Source organism: Scophthalmus maximus, chromosome 11 (genome assembly GCF_022379125.1).
Source record: "Scophthalmus maximus strain ysfricsl-2021 chromosome 11, ASM2237912v1, whole genome shotgun sequence".
Lineage (NCBI taxonomy): Eukaryota > Metazoa > Chordata > Actinopteri > Pleuronectiformes > Scophthalmidae > Scophthalmus > Scophthalmus maximus.
The window spans coordinates 7807854-7823761 of NC_061525.1; the positions used below are offsets into that span (position 1 = coordinate 7807854).

At 45.3% G+C, this 15908-nt stretch overlaps 1 protein-coding gene and 1 long non-coding RNA gene across 3 annotated transcripts in view; one reads left to right on the forward strand and one right to left on the reverse strand.

The window, feature by feature from the left end:
- The window catches only part of LOC118299833, a 38830-nt gene that overhangs the window by 11931 nt on the left and 10991 nt on the right, over positions 1-15908 (forward strand). The window contains exon 3 of one of the 2 annotated variants that reach the window (XR_007031678.1): positions 3221-3376. The exons of the other annotated variant lie outside the window; for it this stretch is intronic. This is a non-coding gene — a long non-coding RNA (uncharacterized LOC118299833). Of the gene's footprint in view, positions 1-3220; positions 3377-15908 lie in introns of those variants that run through there. 2 annotated transcript variants of the gene reach the window in all.
- The window catches only part of LOC118299831 (LHFPL tetraspan subfamily member 6 protein), a 43694-nt gene that overhangs the window by 2538 nt on the left and 25248 nt on the right, over positions 1-15908 (reverse strand). Inside the window, exon 3 of the mRNA XM_035623894.2 lies at positions 1727-1825. Coding sequence (XP_035479787.1) covers positions 1727-1825 — 99 coding nt within the window. The remainder of the gene's footprint in view (positions 1-1726; positions 1826-15908) is intronic.

The following is a 15908-nucleotide window of genomic DNA, read 5'->3' on the forward strand; positions in this document are numbered from 1 at the left end:
GACTGACAACGACTGTGTCCGAACCTGTTGTCTTCAAGACGATGTGGCGAGGAATTCAAATCAGCCAGGATCATCATGTGAGGGCGGTTTCGATTGAGATGCCGTTAGAAAAGCGGCATCGATCTGCTGACGTCGTGGGAGCTGATGTTCGGGGTGTGATCCTGTTTACACATTTATTACCATGAATTTCTTGCCTTGCCAATAGAATCGACATGATTGTTATTTTGAGGGTGGTGATGTTTGTGCTCTGGTGCCACTGTCAGGTCAACACCTCCCCCTTGCGTCATTATGGAACTCACACCCCACAGGCGACGACCCTTGTTTTGTAACAAGCCACACCGCCTTCACTGAATGGATCATTTTGGTAATCCAGTTCATCGAACACAGACATTGTGTCGTGGCTTAACGTTTGAGGAAGAGAGTTATCGCCAAGAAAATTAGAAGTGGCAGAATCTCTAACGCGGAGGACATTGATGTAAATCGAAAGCGAGGGGCAAATCTAAGTGTACCTGGTGTCACCCGCATACAGAGCTTATGGGCTGAAAAGCCAGATCAAGTTTTGACCTGTGACATTTAATAAAAAACATATTCTTGTCGCATCAAATAGATTTCTCCGAGCACTGCTCGGATGTTTGGGAATAACATGAATTGACGTCCTCGAAAAGTAGTAAAAGTAAAAGTAAAAGGATGCATGAATAACCCTTTCGCCTGCTGAGATGGTCTTGATAGTGTCGGCTGAATACAGAGCACAAATCAGGCTCCTGCTTATTCTCAGCACATAGTCAACGCCATAAAACACTACAGAAATTAACTGCAAGCGGAGGTCTTGTTGACTTTTTATCATGCATTATAAATACCAAGGAATCATTATTGAATATGCTGGTGCCAGAGAATTGTCTCTGCTTTGTTCCCCAATGAGGCGGAATGTCAAGGGCCTGGTGATAAAGTCTGTCCTCAGTTTTGTTTTCGCACTTTTCTTGAGACCAGGACATTCGGCAAAGAAAACAAGACATATTAACCCAGTCGGGGTTAAAGCCTCGGCGCGTAAAGCCGGGCACACACTGTGGGATTTTATAAATATTGCTGTTAAAATTCCGGCTCACACTGTATGAGCAAAATCGCCCGGGATATGAAGCCACAGCTCACGATTTATGTGCTCACACTGCACGCACCCGCCGGGCCCTCCGGCTCCTCCTGGCTATCGTCAAAGAGGAGGAAGTCGAGATTGTGTTTTGCTTTCACCGTGCTAACAAGGGAGAAACACGCCGCGTTGACCACATGTGCTATTCTGTGTGCCAAAAAAATACAGAAGAGAGAGAGAGAGGCTCTGACATTTCTCTGTGGTGTGTTGGTCGTGGAGGGAGGGGGAGGAGGAATCATCCAACTGGCAGGTAACACGGCCCGACCAGTCTGGCCTCCGTGTCTTCTGTCCCCTATAATGAATCATTTTGCCATGTCATGGTTTCCTTTCTCACTGTATTTTGCCATTTTGCGCAGGCGCACTGAGGAAAGAAGAAGATGCTGAGTTTGGGAAAAGTCTGCTAATGATTGTGCTTCAACTGTGCAAGAGCCTGACAGCGGCTGACCAAAGTTTCTGACGTGTCAGAAATTCCTCCAACGGTCCGTCTCAAATCGTGCAGTGTATGTCCAGCTTAAATGTGCACAGGCTGTGTGTGTGTGTGTGTGTGTGTGTGTGTGTGATGGACATTCCTTGTGGACATTTTACCTAGTTGAAACTGGTCCGAGCTGTTGTTGCAGGTCTGTTGTACTTCCTCACTGTCCCATCCCAGCGGATAGAGTGCGCAGCCTGATCCTATGAGCAGACCTGAGAAGAAGAGGCAGAAAAGGGGGGGGTCCGTCAGTGAAGAAGATCACAGGGAGTTCAAAAAAATATCATCAAAGATGGCTGAAAGCTGACAAGGCACTGTTTGTAAAGGGCAAAACCGCAGCAAGGACAAAATCTCTATCAGGCAGCTCCTTGAGGAAGGTCTGCGTTGTTGTTGTGAGACCTCACCTCACCTCTCTGGGCTTTCATAATCTGAGGAAAAACAAATGCATTGTCTTGTTCTAACCATCCAAATATCCAGCAAGGTGAAAATGAACTTTGTGCGGATTCCCTGTTGTTGCTTTATTTATGTTTCAATTAAAATGACCAAGAAGAAAAATGCGCTGCTGCTCTCCAACAGTGTAATGTGTGTGACATTACCTGATATTTATATATATATATATTTTTTTTACACCTTATCAACTGTTCCCAGCAGATCCTCATGGGAAGGCAGCGCGGACCTGTTCCAGCGGCTTTACCTAAGAACAAGCCTCGCGTCTCTTTTGTGTGAAACCACACGGGCTGTGGCTTCAACACTTCATCACATTTTTACCGCACCAAAAAACAAAGCCCTCCTCTCCCAGCAGCCCGTAAAACCGCTGCAAATGAACGACAAGCATATGCAAATAGCTTGGCAATTTCTCACAGAGGCAACAGCATGCAAAAATAAAGCATTATTTGGGGGAGGGTACCCAATAATTACTGCAAAACTCTGGAAAATCCTTGAGGGACTGCTTTATGTCAGTGATTAAAGAGACGCATTACTGTGCTTGAAGCTGCACACAGAGACAAGAGTGGAATCTAGTCCAGGCCATTACATTAAGGATTAATATCCTCACTGTTTGCCTGTAGCCAGGTCTTGACAAGTTATTCCCAGGATGCCAAGACCTGCCTCTTGAAATTACCCCGTGGGGGCCCCTGGTAGGTGGCTCTGCCATCAAATTAGTCTAATCCCCTCCAATGTGTCTGCCTTGCGATCAGTTTAGGGATGCGAAGATCATGGCAGCGGCGTAAGAGGAGGGAAGGAAGCTCTGCCTTCCAACCCTGATTACCCCTGCCATCCAGGACTGCCTTCTCACATCCCGGGCCAGATAACAAGCAGGAATCAATCCACGCGCTCATGCAGATGGGGCTAAACTGGCTGCTGGAGCAGGAAATCGGAGGAGAAGAAAGGCGTGCGTTTTCCCTGGTTGCAGCCGAACGGACGGCGAACGCCAGGCGGGCTCTGTCGTGGCACCTGACTGTGGTAGAAAATCAATTCGGTCGATCTCTGGCGTGTTGAGGAGAATGAGGGGATAGAAAAAGGGGCTCTGACCAAGTCTGGGTCATTACAGCCCAGGATCAGAGGGGATTCGGGGATTTTCATACGTAACAACTCAGCCGTTTCTTCTCCAGACCCTCAAGAGAACTTCAGACGAGTTCCTGCCTCAGACCTACATTTACTACCTTGAGCAGAGCGGTGCAGCAAAAGTAACATCGGAGCGTTAGATGTAAATCCCCGTACAAGCGGCTGCTGTGGACCCCTGACGAACACGAAAACCCCCACTATTCTGCAAGGTACAAAAATGCACGTAGATGCAAGGGAGCACACAAGTCATTAAAAATATTCCCAGTTATATAATGTTATCAAATGTGTTTTGATTCATATTTGTAACAGTAAAGACTGTAAAGCTTGCCAGCGTGATAATGTATGCATGATTAATATTTAACAAAATCAGAAATTCTCTTTCAAGATTTGTGTAATGTGCAGAGAGATACAGCAGCATGTAATCACATTGAATTTCCTTGCAGCAAAAAAGGGAAGAGAGAAAAAAAAAAAACCCAGGCAAAATTCTTTGTTTCACAAAGACATTGTGATTCTATCCAACAAACTGTAAAATGAAATCAAGATTTATGGGGGTTCTCAATTTAACTTAAGATGAAAACATTTGTTAAAAAAGATCAGAACCGCGAAGGGCTGCTGCTCTGCAGCAAGACACCTTCCGAGGGGAGAATGGAAAGGAAGTGCATAGTTTCCACATCAGGTCAGATGACGATGATGACAGTGAGCGCCGAAAATCCCTCTAGACGACGAGCAGGGGGGAAATAATTGACACAAGAAAGACCAGAGCTCAGTTCCATTGTGTAACCGCAAGAAGAAGAAAAAGAAGGTTTCCGGGTGAACTGTCAGTGTTTTCTGTTGGTGTTGGGGATAAAGTCCCTGAGGCTGCAGTGGGTGAAATCAGTGTGAGGGCTCACATGCTGCCATGACCGCAACTAAGGCAGATGCTGTAAAAACACAAATCACCAGTGCAAGCAGATGAACAATAAACACATTGCCGCGGGTGTAATTCAATTCCATATGATATGTGGGGCTACGTCTCCCTTTTGGCTTTTATTTATTTATTTCCTCCCCCCCAGGATGGTTAATTCCATCAAATCCCATCCTCCACACTCACTATGTGGGTTATTGAGAAGCAGAGGTAGGGAGGCGGGTGACTAGGATGTGGGAGACAGACTTGCACCGACAATGAAAAACCTTCTTTTCCCACTATGTTTATGAGCCAAGTTGAAAGATATATGAGAGGAAACGACCTCAGGCTCTCGTTCTGCATGCGCGCTGTTGTTGTCAGATGCTTCCTGTCCTTATTTCCTATGCTGACACCAGCGCCCCGATCTGCACTAACAGACAGTCGCAGATTTGTGTCACTTGGGCGCGTGGTTGTCGGTGACAGTGGCTCTTCAACCTTTTTTGGCTTGCGAACCCCTTAACTAAGTCATCCTGGTGACCTCCCGCCACGGTCGGCATATGGAGATGTTTTCTATCACGTTATGAGTGTTTTTTGTTCAGAAATGATTTGGGAACTCCCCCCCGAATGTCTTGCCCTAAATCTAAAATCCTGGCCTCTATAAAGTGAGCTAGAGGCCGTGCTCCGATCACGAGCGCTCAACCACATGCTTGACTGTTGTCAGATAAAACGTTGCGATCTCCTCAGGAAACTCTACTGGAGCAGAAAGCAGAGACAGCGGAACAAAAACTAAAATCAAATAGGAACACTGTGGTAGAAAGTTAATAGATTCAACTCCTCAATGTCGCATAGAGGGAAACATCTAAGAGATTAAATAAATTCAAGTATACTGGGATGTCCAATAAATAATAAGGATTCATTTAGACTTGAAATGTCCATGTTCATTGGACCAAAAACTGAAAAGACGCTTCGGTCCAAACTGATGAGGCGGTTTGTGAATTTCATCGCTCTCTCCCCAAACCACACAACGGTTTATTTCTCTCTCAGACCCACATGATAAACTTCAAGAAGCGGCTCGTTCTGCTGTGAGCAGATGGCCGTCTCATGATGAAATCGTTGCAGGACTCCGCTAAGCTGCCATCAGGGTAGCTGGTGGAAGTCACCAGAAGGCTGTAAGAGCAGCGACGCAGCAGCAGCAGCTACATGACATTGTGGAACAGACGGACAGAAAACATCAGAAATGTGAGAAATCTGCCGCCGCCGCCGCCACCACCCCCGCGTCCGCGGTCGCCTCAACGGAGGCGATCAAGAATCCAAAGTAACAGGTTTCCCTTCAGCTGCATCAATCCGGCCCTCAGGTCAAACCTGAAGATGCCCCCTGATTCCTGGGGAGAGGTTCAAGTGCTTCCCTATCAACACAGGCCCGGGCGGTCTGTTTGTTTGCCTTGCAGCTTTCTGCCAATAACCGCTGTTTGTAAAACCCTAGCCCATTTTGGAGATTTGTTTCAGTTGCTATGGCAGCCCGCTTATGCCTGATGGTCCTCTCCGGTGGTGGAAGAGGAAGTGGAAAAGGTCGGAGAAGAGCGTGCAGTGCAGAATGTAAGGAGGACAGACGACTTGTTCACAGATCGAGTTTCGATTGATCTCCACGCGGCCGTTACCACAATGACTATCTCAGGCCTAATGGCTCCTCTGAAAGGCGACTGTATGAACTGGGAGAGAGTTCAGTTAAATGGAGTCAAATACAGTGAGTCCAACATATCAGTGTTCAATCCATAAAATCAGCTCTAATGCAGTGATCTCCCTGCTGAACCTCCTTGCCCGAGATTTCGTCATCGCAGTTGAGCTCACAGTTGAAATCTTGATTTTCACTGAGTTTAAAAAATGAACACAGAGAATTGCTTCATTCTATCAGAGCGGTGCCATTGTTCCCCACTCTTTTCTGCCGACGCTTTTTTACCTGAAAGGAAAAACAGCCCCCTTTTCATATTCCCCCCACATTCTCTGATTTAGGGAGTGCTGATGCCTTTTGTCAAGCCCTCCTGCTCCCTGTCCACGACCAAGGAATTCCTTTACCCTCCCTCATGCCCCGAGACAATACTATTCAAGGTTATCATTCAAAAGGCCAAAGAGGACAGGGAGAAAAGGCTGCCGCTAAGCCGGAGAGAATTTTGGTGGTCAGGGAATTGGAGCGGGGACGTGCCTGAATGAGCCGGCTTAATGTAAGACATTCCCCTTTTGGGCTTGGACGATCATCGGAAAGGGGGGGAGGGAAATGTAAGAGCAACTACACCTGGGTAGGCAGGCCTCTGCCGTGCCAAAAATAATATCCACCTTTAGATGCCCTCTGGTTTTATTCTGTTTTATGATAAATTTTTCCCTTACCCACCATCTTCCGAACTAGTATATCCACACCAACAATGGCATTGGTTCTGCCGTAATATGATCCCAAGTCAGAGACTGAGAGTCAGGATGTTTCACGGCAGAAAGTTATTACTTTGAGGCAGATATTTCATGTAACAATATCATTGTGTTAGCTCTCTACCTTGCGCTAAAAGCTGTACGTGTTGTAGGTGGGCATATTACTTGGGCTGCTTTCAGACATGCACTGAAGTCCGGATAGCTTCCTGAAGGGCAGTATGTGAGAACACTGTTTTTCACAACAGATTTTAAGACTTGATACCAAACAGATTGTAAAAATGAATACATATCATGCAGTGTTGCCTTAACGACTTACACTTCATTGTCACTCCACATACATTATGAGAGAATAGCTGAGAATAGCTCTGCACAATTGTACCCGATTAAGCAAAATGTCAAACCTCATAAGGCTCCGCGTGTTCCAGACTCATTCATTTGATCAATAAACAGATTTGCCTTCGTTCTAATTAAAATGACTCTGCCTCATTCTCATTCTCTCCCAGTTTACCTGTCTGAGCTTCAATCAGAGGCAGCGACTGGTTCACAGTGTACCTTCAGCCTAAACAGCCTGTTTGTCTAATCTGTCAACGGACCCATCCCTGCATGTTGAGGCATGTGTCGTCGTCCCGTCCCCCCCCACTTCACTTGAAACCCAAGGCACACATCGACATGTTCAGCTTGCACGCCAGCGTCTTCTTATAATGCTCTGATTCTCCGCCATTCAAGCTGGATCGACGCCGTCGAGCGTTTTTTTGCTGGCAAGGCTGGAGTCTTTATGTGAGCGAGGGACGTATCCGGGGGATTCGGTTGAAACGTTGGATTCTGGGGCACTGGGAGATGGGAGGATGAGGGGGATGCAGAGAGAAGGAGGGATTTGGGAAGAGTATGTGATATGTGATGTGTACAGTGAAGCATACAGATACTTGCCGCTGCCAGTGGTTGGCATCCAAGCGCTATTCAGTCAACAGTCTACTCATTGTTTTTTTTACTTGTTAAGAAAACTTGTTGTTAAGTTATAGTCTTCAATAATCTGTAGTTGTTGTTTTTTTAAATTCAGTATTTCTTTGCTAAACACTGCTGTTGTGTTTTTTTCTGCACAGCACTTCTCAAAGATCACCTCAATCATCCAGTTGGACAAGTGGTGTGTTCACGGTGAATATGTTTTGTTTCTGGTTGAACAATATCCTCCCCACTCTTTGCAATATTTCTAGATGAATTTCCGACTGTGTGATGGATGACTGCACAGAGCTTCCATTTTTTACAGTTTTTGTCGAGTCAAGTATCTGTGAGTTTGTTAGGATACTGGCCAGAGCAGTGAGATCAAAGTTCTGTGACAAACATGCACCACTACATCAGGCTTGGACTTTCAGAGTGTGACTGTCCTCTCCTTGACAAATCCCCCCCCCTTTCCTCTGGTGCTCTGCTGCCGCCGGCCCAGGACACGCAAGGCTACAAACTCTCCTTTATCCCGACAGCCTCCAAATGTATTACCAAGAGTCCTTAGACCCTTTTTATACAGAGAAGACCCCTTGCATTGCAGCCTTTGTTTCTTTACACTGAGCCAAACAGGCGGCCACGTGGTACAAAATTAACTTTTGGAAATATCTAGCAATGGCTAGTAAACTAAGAGAGAAAGAAAAATACTGACCAAAATAAAACTGCATATATGTCAGTGTTTTTTGAGGGTGTGGGGTCTAGGTGGCACATTGTGGCCGCAGTTATTTTTCAATGACGGTTACAACTGTCCCTCTGGGACTAAATGGACATATAAACGGAATCATAGTGCTTTAAACATCCATCTGCCTTTATTGCACTTGTTATGTGCATGCTTTGGAGAGAGAGCGCCTTAAAACCAAGTGGCTGAGGACGTTATCCTAAATCCAGGTGCTTTCTGTGCCGTTGACTGTTATTGGTCAATCTGAAGTGGGATGCCACTAGGTGTACCAAGGGGTTCCACACAGCAAAACATGGTGGGTTTAAGACATACAGCGAAGCAAACTGCAAAACTTGAAGCAACACATTGAACTGTATGCTGGTTTTGGACCCATCTTCTCAGTTTGTTTGCACAAGAGCCCAACATGTGAGTAAAAGGTTCAGGACATCACTCAGAAACAGGCCCAAAATAAGCATCGTAGAATTTGTGCCGGTTTGTTGGCTCGCGCCACTCTCCCGTGTCACCGTTTCATTTCTTTCCACGTCCGAACCATCAGTCACCGTCGCTGGCCCCTGGGCAGAAGGAGCAGCCTGTGTTATATTGATCTGCTTCAGTGGCCTTTTTCCTACAGGCATTCTGTCAAGAGCCGGCCTTATCTAATCGCACCACCCATTTGCCACACAGTTTCCGACTACAAGAGGTAAATAATAGGCGCACCAATTACTATTGCCAAACGAACCTCGGGTTCATTAAGCAGTGGACATGTATTAAGTAGGAAAAAAAACCAACCCGGTATTAGGGTCTACAGCTCAAGAGGATGACATGGTGCATAAAATGTGAAACACATAGCAAATAACTTTAAGAAGAGAATATTCTGGGCGTGTGGGGAGAATGAGCTTTTCACACAGCGGTGCAGATATTTTCTGGATGTGTCACTCTTTTTCCTGCAACAAAAACCACGTCTCCCTGTGACCTCAACCGTGTCTTCCTCTGATCTCAAATTGGACATTCTGCCCCCCCCTCCCTTTCAGTACAGAGGAAATGTCAAATAACAAGCAGGCAAAAAAAACACAAGGGGAATAAGTCGGCAGCATCGGTGACAAATTCCTCCTGCAGCCTTTCCAAAAATGTTGCACAATATTTAACATTCCCTCGTAAATGTGGTCACCCCTGTGACAAACTAGTGCAGGAATCCGAATCATGAAGAACAGGAGAAACAATGACTTCAGGGCACCCGGAGCCTGGCTGTTAAAATGCTTCCCAGGTATTAATTTGCTCCCTCTGTTTTTTTTTTCACCGAAGTCAATGGGAAGATTAGCTTTTGCAATATCTTGCAATATTTTAATGACTTACAGAATTATCATTTTTGAGGCTTGGTGGCAGCGGTTACAATAAGCTACTTTACTATGCACATGACAAAGATAGAGTCAAAGGCAGCTTACAGTTCTTCAGCCATATTTAACTGAAATTGCAGCGATTCAAAAAAAAATCCAAGAATGTGGAAAAGCATGCTTAAAAAAGAAACGTGGACATCTTCTACAAACTGTTATATGAATGTCCATTGGTATGCTAGTCTGGAATTTCAATTTCAAAAAGTGATGGCTGTTCCATCCATCGGGGAGGCGAGCTGAGTGAAGGAGAGCGAGGAGAACAACAAAGCTAAAGGGTATGGAATTCCTCCTCAGGGTAGGATCCACTTTATAGGGTCCTACAAGTGTAGCTCTTCTAACTGGGTCATGTCAGATGTGTGGAGCGGCACCCTCCTCCCACTGACAGAGCCTGACAGAGAGGCATGTCAGTGGGCCACGTCTCCAAAAGGCAGCATGCACCTACAGCGATGTGTTCCTGCCTTAATTACCCCCTTTACAATGAGCAGCGAACGTGCGAAGGCGAGGCCTTCTGGAGGCGTGGGGAATCAAAGATCCTATGCACTGATATTCACGTTAATAGCATCCAAATATGCAATGAATGTTACAGTGTTCGCCACGCACGCACACACTGCCAGACATCAAAATGCTCCGCTGACAGTACTGGGACTCATCATGTGAGCAGCTCCGTAGCTGGAAACACAAAGAACCTCCTTTCAAAAGACAATGCAACGCTTCAGGGGTCGAGGAAAAAAAAAAAAAATTGACTCCCACTGCCAAGTGTGCAAAGTGTACCGTCCCACTGCATTCCCGCCGTCTTCTGGGACACACGCGGCGAGCTTATTACCCCCGGGGATGGAGTTTAAGCAGCCTTACCTAATTCCCAAAAATCTAATATTCCCTAAACTAGCAGGTCTCTTTGGCCCCCAGCATTTCATTGTGTGGGTGCAACGTAAAAGCCATTCAGTTCGAGTGGAAATTTCAGGAGGACATGAAGCCCAATTTAAAAAACCCAGGAAGGTTGCATAAGTTTTGCATGTATTTCACAGTTTCAATTTATGAATACGAGTGTTTGTGGGGAGAGTCCAACAACAATGAATGTGGTGTCAACAACTTTTAATAAGGTGTGTTAATATATATTTACAGCTGGTAAGCTTAGAAAGAAAGGGTAAAAAGCTGACATGGATCGCTTCAAACATAAACTAAATATCAAATCTACTACTGCAGATAGTAGTACTTGCTGTTTACCTCTTTAACGTATGGAAATTCAACTTTGCTGCTTCCACCTATTTGCAGTCTTTATGCTAAACTAAGACAACCAGTTGTTGTTGGCTGTGGCTTCGTATTTACTGTACAGATATGGGAGCGGTCTCTTCTCATATCATCATGGCCCTTACCTCTGTTGTTACTTTTTGTATGGATTGATAGAATAAGGTTCAATGACAATGCTCCTCTTTCATCACATAGTGCTATTGTGACATCTGAGCGCCCTTCCGGAAGAGGGAAGTAGCCGAATTGAGAACACATTATGTGGCACGTAAAGCAAACCGTCCGCGATGCCACTGGGCAAGACAACAGAGAGGGTTGTGCAGGACTCTGTGTCTTTTGACATTTTTGTATGGCGGTAAAATGGTGTTGTCATCCTACACAATCATATAATATCTGGTTTATCCTTTCCGTTCAAGGATGAAAATCTATTTCTGCCCTGATGATTCCGCAGATAGAAACCAAACAGATGTCAAGAAAAGGCTCCCAATTCCATTTCATATTAGGATTTACCATTATCTTGCTCTTTATGTTGCCATGCCGTCTCTGACAGGGAAGTGCTGAGGTAAATTGAAGCGGATGCTATTATGATGAGATAAATGTTGTGATGAAACCGCAGCCTCCCGGTGAAGCCTCGTCTTCTTAACAAGGCTGCAGGGACTCATTTGAACCCAGGCGTAATAAAATAACGTAGGTAGACTAAATTGTAGTTTTCTTAACGCTGATTGTGTGGAAATGAGACATGACAGGGACCCTTGTTTATTTCACTTTGCTGTTAAAAATGTCTGGTGTGGTAAAACATGATGAAATAATGCAGAGTGCCCGAGGGCTTTTTCCTGAACCGCTGATTCTTTTCTTCCGCCTCAGCCGAGCACTGGCTAAGTGTGATGAGTCGGATGTTGTTTTGACAGGAGCATGAATTTGTTAAATCTTCATCTTGTTAAGCAGTTTCTCCTTTGTCAGTAAAGGCCAGAGGGAAACGAAATCATAAAACAATTAAGGTGAAGTAATGAAACCGGCCGCGTGAGTGTGGACCCAGACAAAATGAAACCCAAAGGCTGTTGTATATTTATATAAATATACTTTTATTTACTTACACCTGTGTCCATTTAGGAAAATATGAAAAAAAGCATAAAGAAAAAACAGAATGAACAATGGAGCGGTTATCCGCCGTCATGTGTTTCCAGTTAGGTGAGGACATTAAAAAACGGGATGGCGCAGTGGCCAAGTTTCATTTTGCCACGCTTCAGACGATACAGACTTCGGCCCCTCGATTACGCCGCTGCCTTCCCACACACATATGGCTTCACTCACACAGCGGGCATTAATGTCGTATAGTCAGTGGGCTGCATGAATCCACAGATTATAGCAGGGGAGGAAAGGACGAGTGAGAATCAATAGTTCCCCGAGTCTCTCACCAAGATGTTTCAAAGAGGGAGAGAAAAAAAATATATATATCAGAGGAAAAACTGAAGCAATAAGATGTGTGAACAATGCTCTTCAAGCACCAGAGGCTTCCCCCCAACAGCCAGGGTGGTGAGGGTGAATATCCACTCTAATTGCTTTATGCTCAGTTCACGTGGAAATAATTGCACTGCATCAATTAGCTCCTTATCTGTGTTTTCTAAAGAAAAAAAAGAAAAAATATGGGGCAAGAAAGTAAAGTTCAGAAAATTGGATTCCATTCTGTAAAGTCAATTCTGTAGAGTTTGTCACAAAGTAGTGCTTAACTTCAAATTGCCCCCCCCCCCCCGCCCCCCACAAAAACATTCCCTTATAGTTCGACCCACTGCCTCCAGTTTGACAACAAAGAGCAGAATTTTGCAGCTAACATGAGAAAATGAATTTTCAAAAATCAGTTTACATGGGATCACTAAGTATTACCTGCGGACCTCTAACTCAACCAAGATGTGGCAGGTAATGTGCTCTGGAATTTCACCCGTATTATGACCATGGCAGACTCGCATCAGGATTAAAATCAGCCGCGATCCCCCTCAATTATACAAATCACTTTCCCGACCTAAGGACGTATCCGTTTCGTGCCGACGGAGATTTTATAAATTTCATCAGTATTCATGGACATGAACGGCTCTCTTCAGAAGCTTAAAATGCGAGATAAAACTTGGGTTCTGCTGCACTGATGATGAATTGCAGATCGACTTTGAAAGATGAGACCGTGAAATTTCACTGCAAAATTAACTTTGTGTCACTGCGGCTCTCTGGGTGATGACGCAGAAAAGTCCTCCTCTGTAATGTCATGTGTCCACAAAGGCTCCCATTCACCGTCAAAAAACCCTCGTCCACAATGGTCTCCTGACTGAGTCGATGTGAGAGACCGCGGCTCTAAGGGAGGCTTGTCCCTGCTGGAGACTCTCCACTGAATTGTTCGAGATCATAGGTCACCGCATGTGTGAACAGTTGTTTTTTTTTGTCCCCCCTTTTTTCTTCTTCTTGAATGTTGGTTACTGTAGCGCTGTCATGCTAGTTGCACAGCGAAAGCCAAGGTTGTTTTTTTTTTCTTCAAGATTGTACCACTGGACATTTCAGAGCAAGTCAGTCTGATTGATTGAGCCATAAAGAGTTTGTCCGCGGGGCTAACAGGACTCGGATAAAAGATTAAGAGTCTGCTGAGTCTTGATTCATGTTAGAAGATATGACCTCTGGCCAGTGGTGCAGATATAAACAGGGCCTCGGCAGCGAAATACACACACACACACACACACACACACACACACACACACACACACACACACACACACACACACACACACACACACACACACACACACACACACTCACACACACTGAATTGGAGCAAGTTGCAGGCGGTGAGGACGGAACAATCATGGGGTGTCCCCAGGCCATGCGCTAAATCAAAGCCGAATTGTCTCCACTGCCCAATGAGACAAACAAGTGTATTATCTGACAGATGAAGTAGGGCAGAAACACGAGTCATGAAACAAGACCAGACCAAAAAAGAGATATATCTCAAAGGCAACAAACCCTATTCCATTTTTGTAAGGAATGCGATGACAGCGGGAGGAAGAAATTCGTCTGCATACTTATAGAGGGCCTTGTCTGTGTCAAGCCCTGCCCCACCCCCTGGACTTAGGCTGCCTGATTAGTATTCAGTGAATTCATTAAGACACAATCGCTGGTGTCTGGGATCATGGGAAGTCCTGACGGAGGAGAGGTGGGGTTCAGCCCACTGGTTAAGCCCCTACTGAAACAATGCCCCATCCCCCAAACCTGAAGGTCACCGCGTCCTTACTGTGCAACCGATCTGATGATCACAGGAAAACTGCGGTTGAAAGGTGTTTGTGGGGTGGGGGATGGGATACGCGTCAAGAACTTGATTTTCACATGGCTTGTTGCCGGCATGCATACAAATCTGCACTGGCTGCGCCTGAGAAAAATTAAATATGAGTCTGACTTTTTGGCTTGATTTGTCCCCAAAGGTAATCATCCACAATACATCACCCAGAGTTTCTCCTTGCAACTGTAAAAAAAAAAAAAAAAAATTATAAATGAGATCAGACTTCGCAGGCCGCAGACCATCCATCCCTCAAAAGTTGGACCCCAACCCCCACCACCTCCCCAACTATTAAAATCAATGTTGAGATGAATGAACAGCACCAGGCACCAGCACCAGGGGGACATTGGGCAGAAAACGCTTCCAGCTGCTCCAATGGTTCATATGTTAGGGAGGCGAGCTCCGGTTGCGTCCCGGCGAACCGGTGATGAATCATTCCTCAGGGAGGCACTTACACACTTCAGCCAGTTTAATAAAAAAAAGCCAAAAACCCTGTCCTGCATGAAAGCCTCACAATAATAAATCAAACACGATGGCAAAATATTGCATACAGACACAGTGCACACTATCCAATAGAGTTCGGCCTGACTCTCGTCTTACAGCTGGACTCTCAATCTTGTGTGTGTGTGTGTGTGTGTGTGTGTGTGTGTGCGTGTGCGTGCGTGTGTGTGTGTGTGTGTGTGTGTGCGTGTGCGTGTGCGTGTGTGTGTTTGTGTGTGTGTGTGTGAGAGAGAGTGTGTGTCTTCCATCCTGAACTTTTGCTATCGCTTTGACTTGCAGCAACAAATACAAATTTCTCCATCGTTGCCTCGCACCTCTGAAAACGATTTTAAATTATAAGAGTAGGGTCTCGCTTCAAGTGGTCTCTTGGGGGCTGAATGACAATCTTGAGCCTGCACCACTTTTTTTTGGTGTTCACAGTCAAACTAATTACCATAAAAATATATTATAATAATAATAATACTAAAAAAGAAAGCGAGAATAATATGGAAAGCTGTTCTGGCAGGCAAATGTGTATGTCCTTGCGAGAAATCTGTGACATACCCAGAAGCTTCTTCCTGTTTTCTGCCACCACAATGAGGGAGACGGACTAACCAATACTCATTTTACACCAACATGAACAAATATGTTTTTTTTGTAACGCTGGTATACCTGTTGAAAAGACGCTTTAATCGGTAAATACAGTTAATACTGTTTTTAAAACATATTTAGGGGCTTTGCTCACTCATTGTGGCTTAAAGAGCAGCACAATCTCAGGCCACAGCCATACTAACATGTTTTCATCTCCATCCACCTGAGCGTTTTAGCTTCGCATCAGGACTTTCAGGCGCGCCGCAACTCTGTCTGTAGCAGCAGTAGTGATGTGTTTTAAAAACTAAAACGTAGCATTGTTGAAGTTGCCTTATGCTGCTGATGTCCGGAAATTTTCTCGAACTTGATCCAGAGGGGTTGTATGTGAGAGTCCAAATGTCCGGGTGAGCCCATGTGAGAACACAGCGGGGAAATCTGAGGAGGATTCACGGCGAGCGAATGGGCGTGTTGCCATAACCACTGCTTTTCTGCAGGTTCCACAGGGCACTCTGTGTGTTGCCCACGTGGCATTTTCGTTGTAACAGCACCATGGTGGGCAGGTGACAGGTGTTAGTTTATTCTGAAAGACATCAGCATGGAAAAGGGGCAGAAAAATGATCCAGTCCACCCGGGTTTCGCGTTTATATCTCTGAGTCGGCGTCGATAAATACGGCACCTGTGTCTGCTGCAGAGTCATTAGTCCTGGCAATTAATGCAGATTATATCCTATTACAGGACAAAAAGCCAGATGATAGTGTTTTGT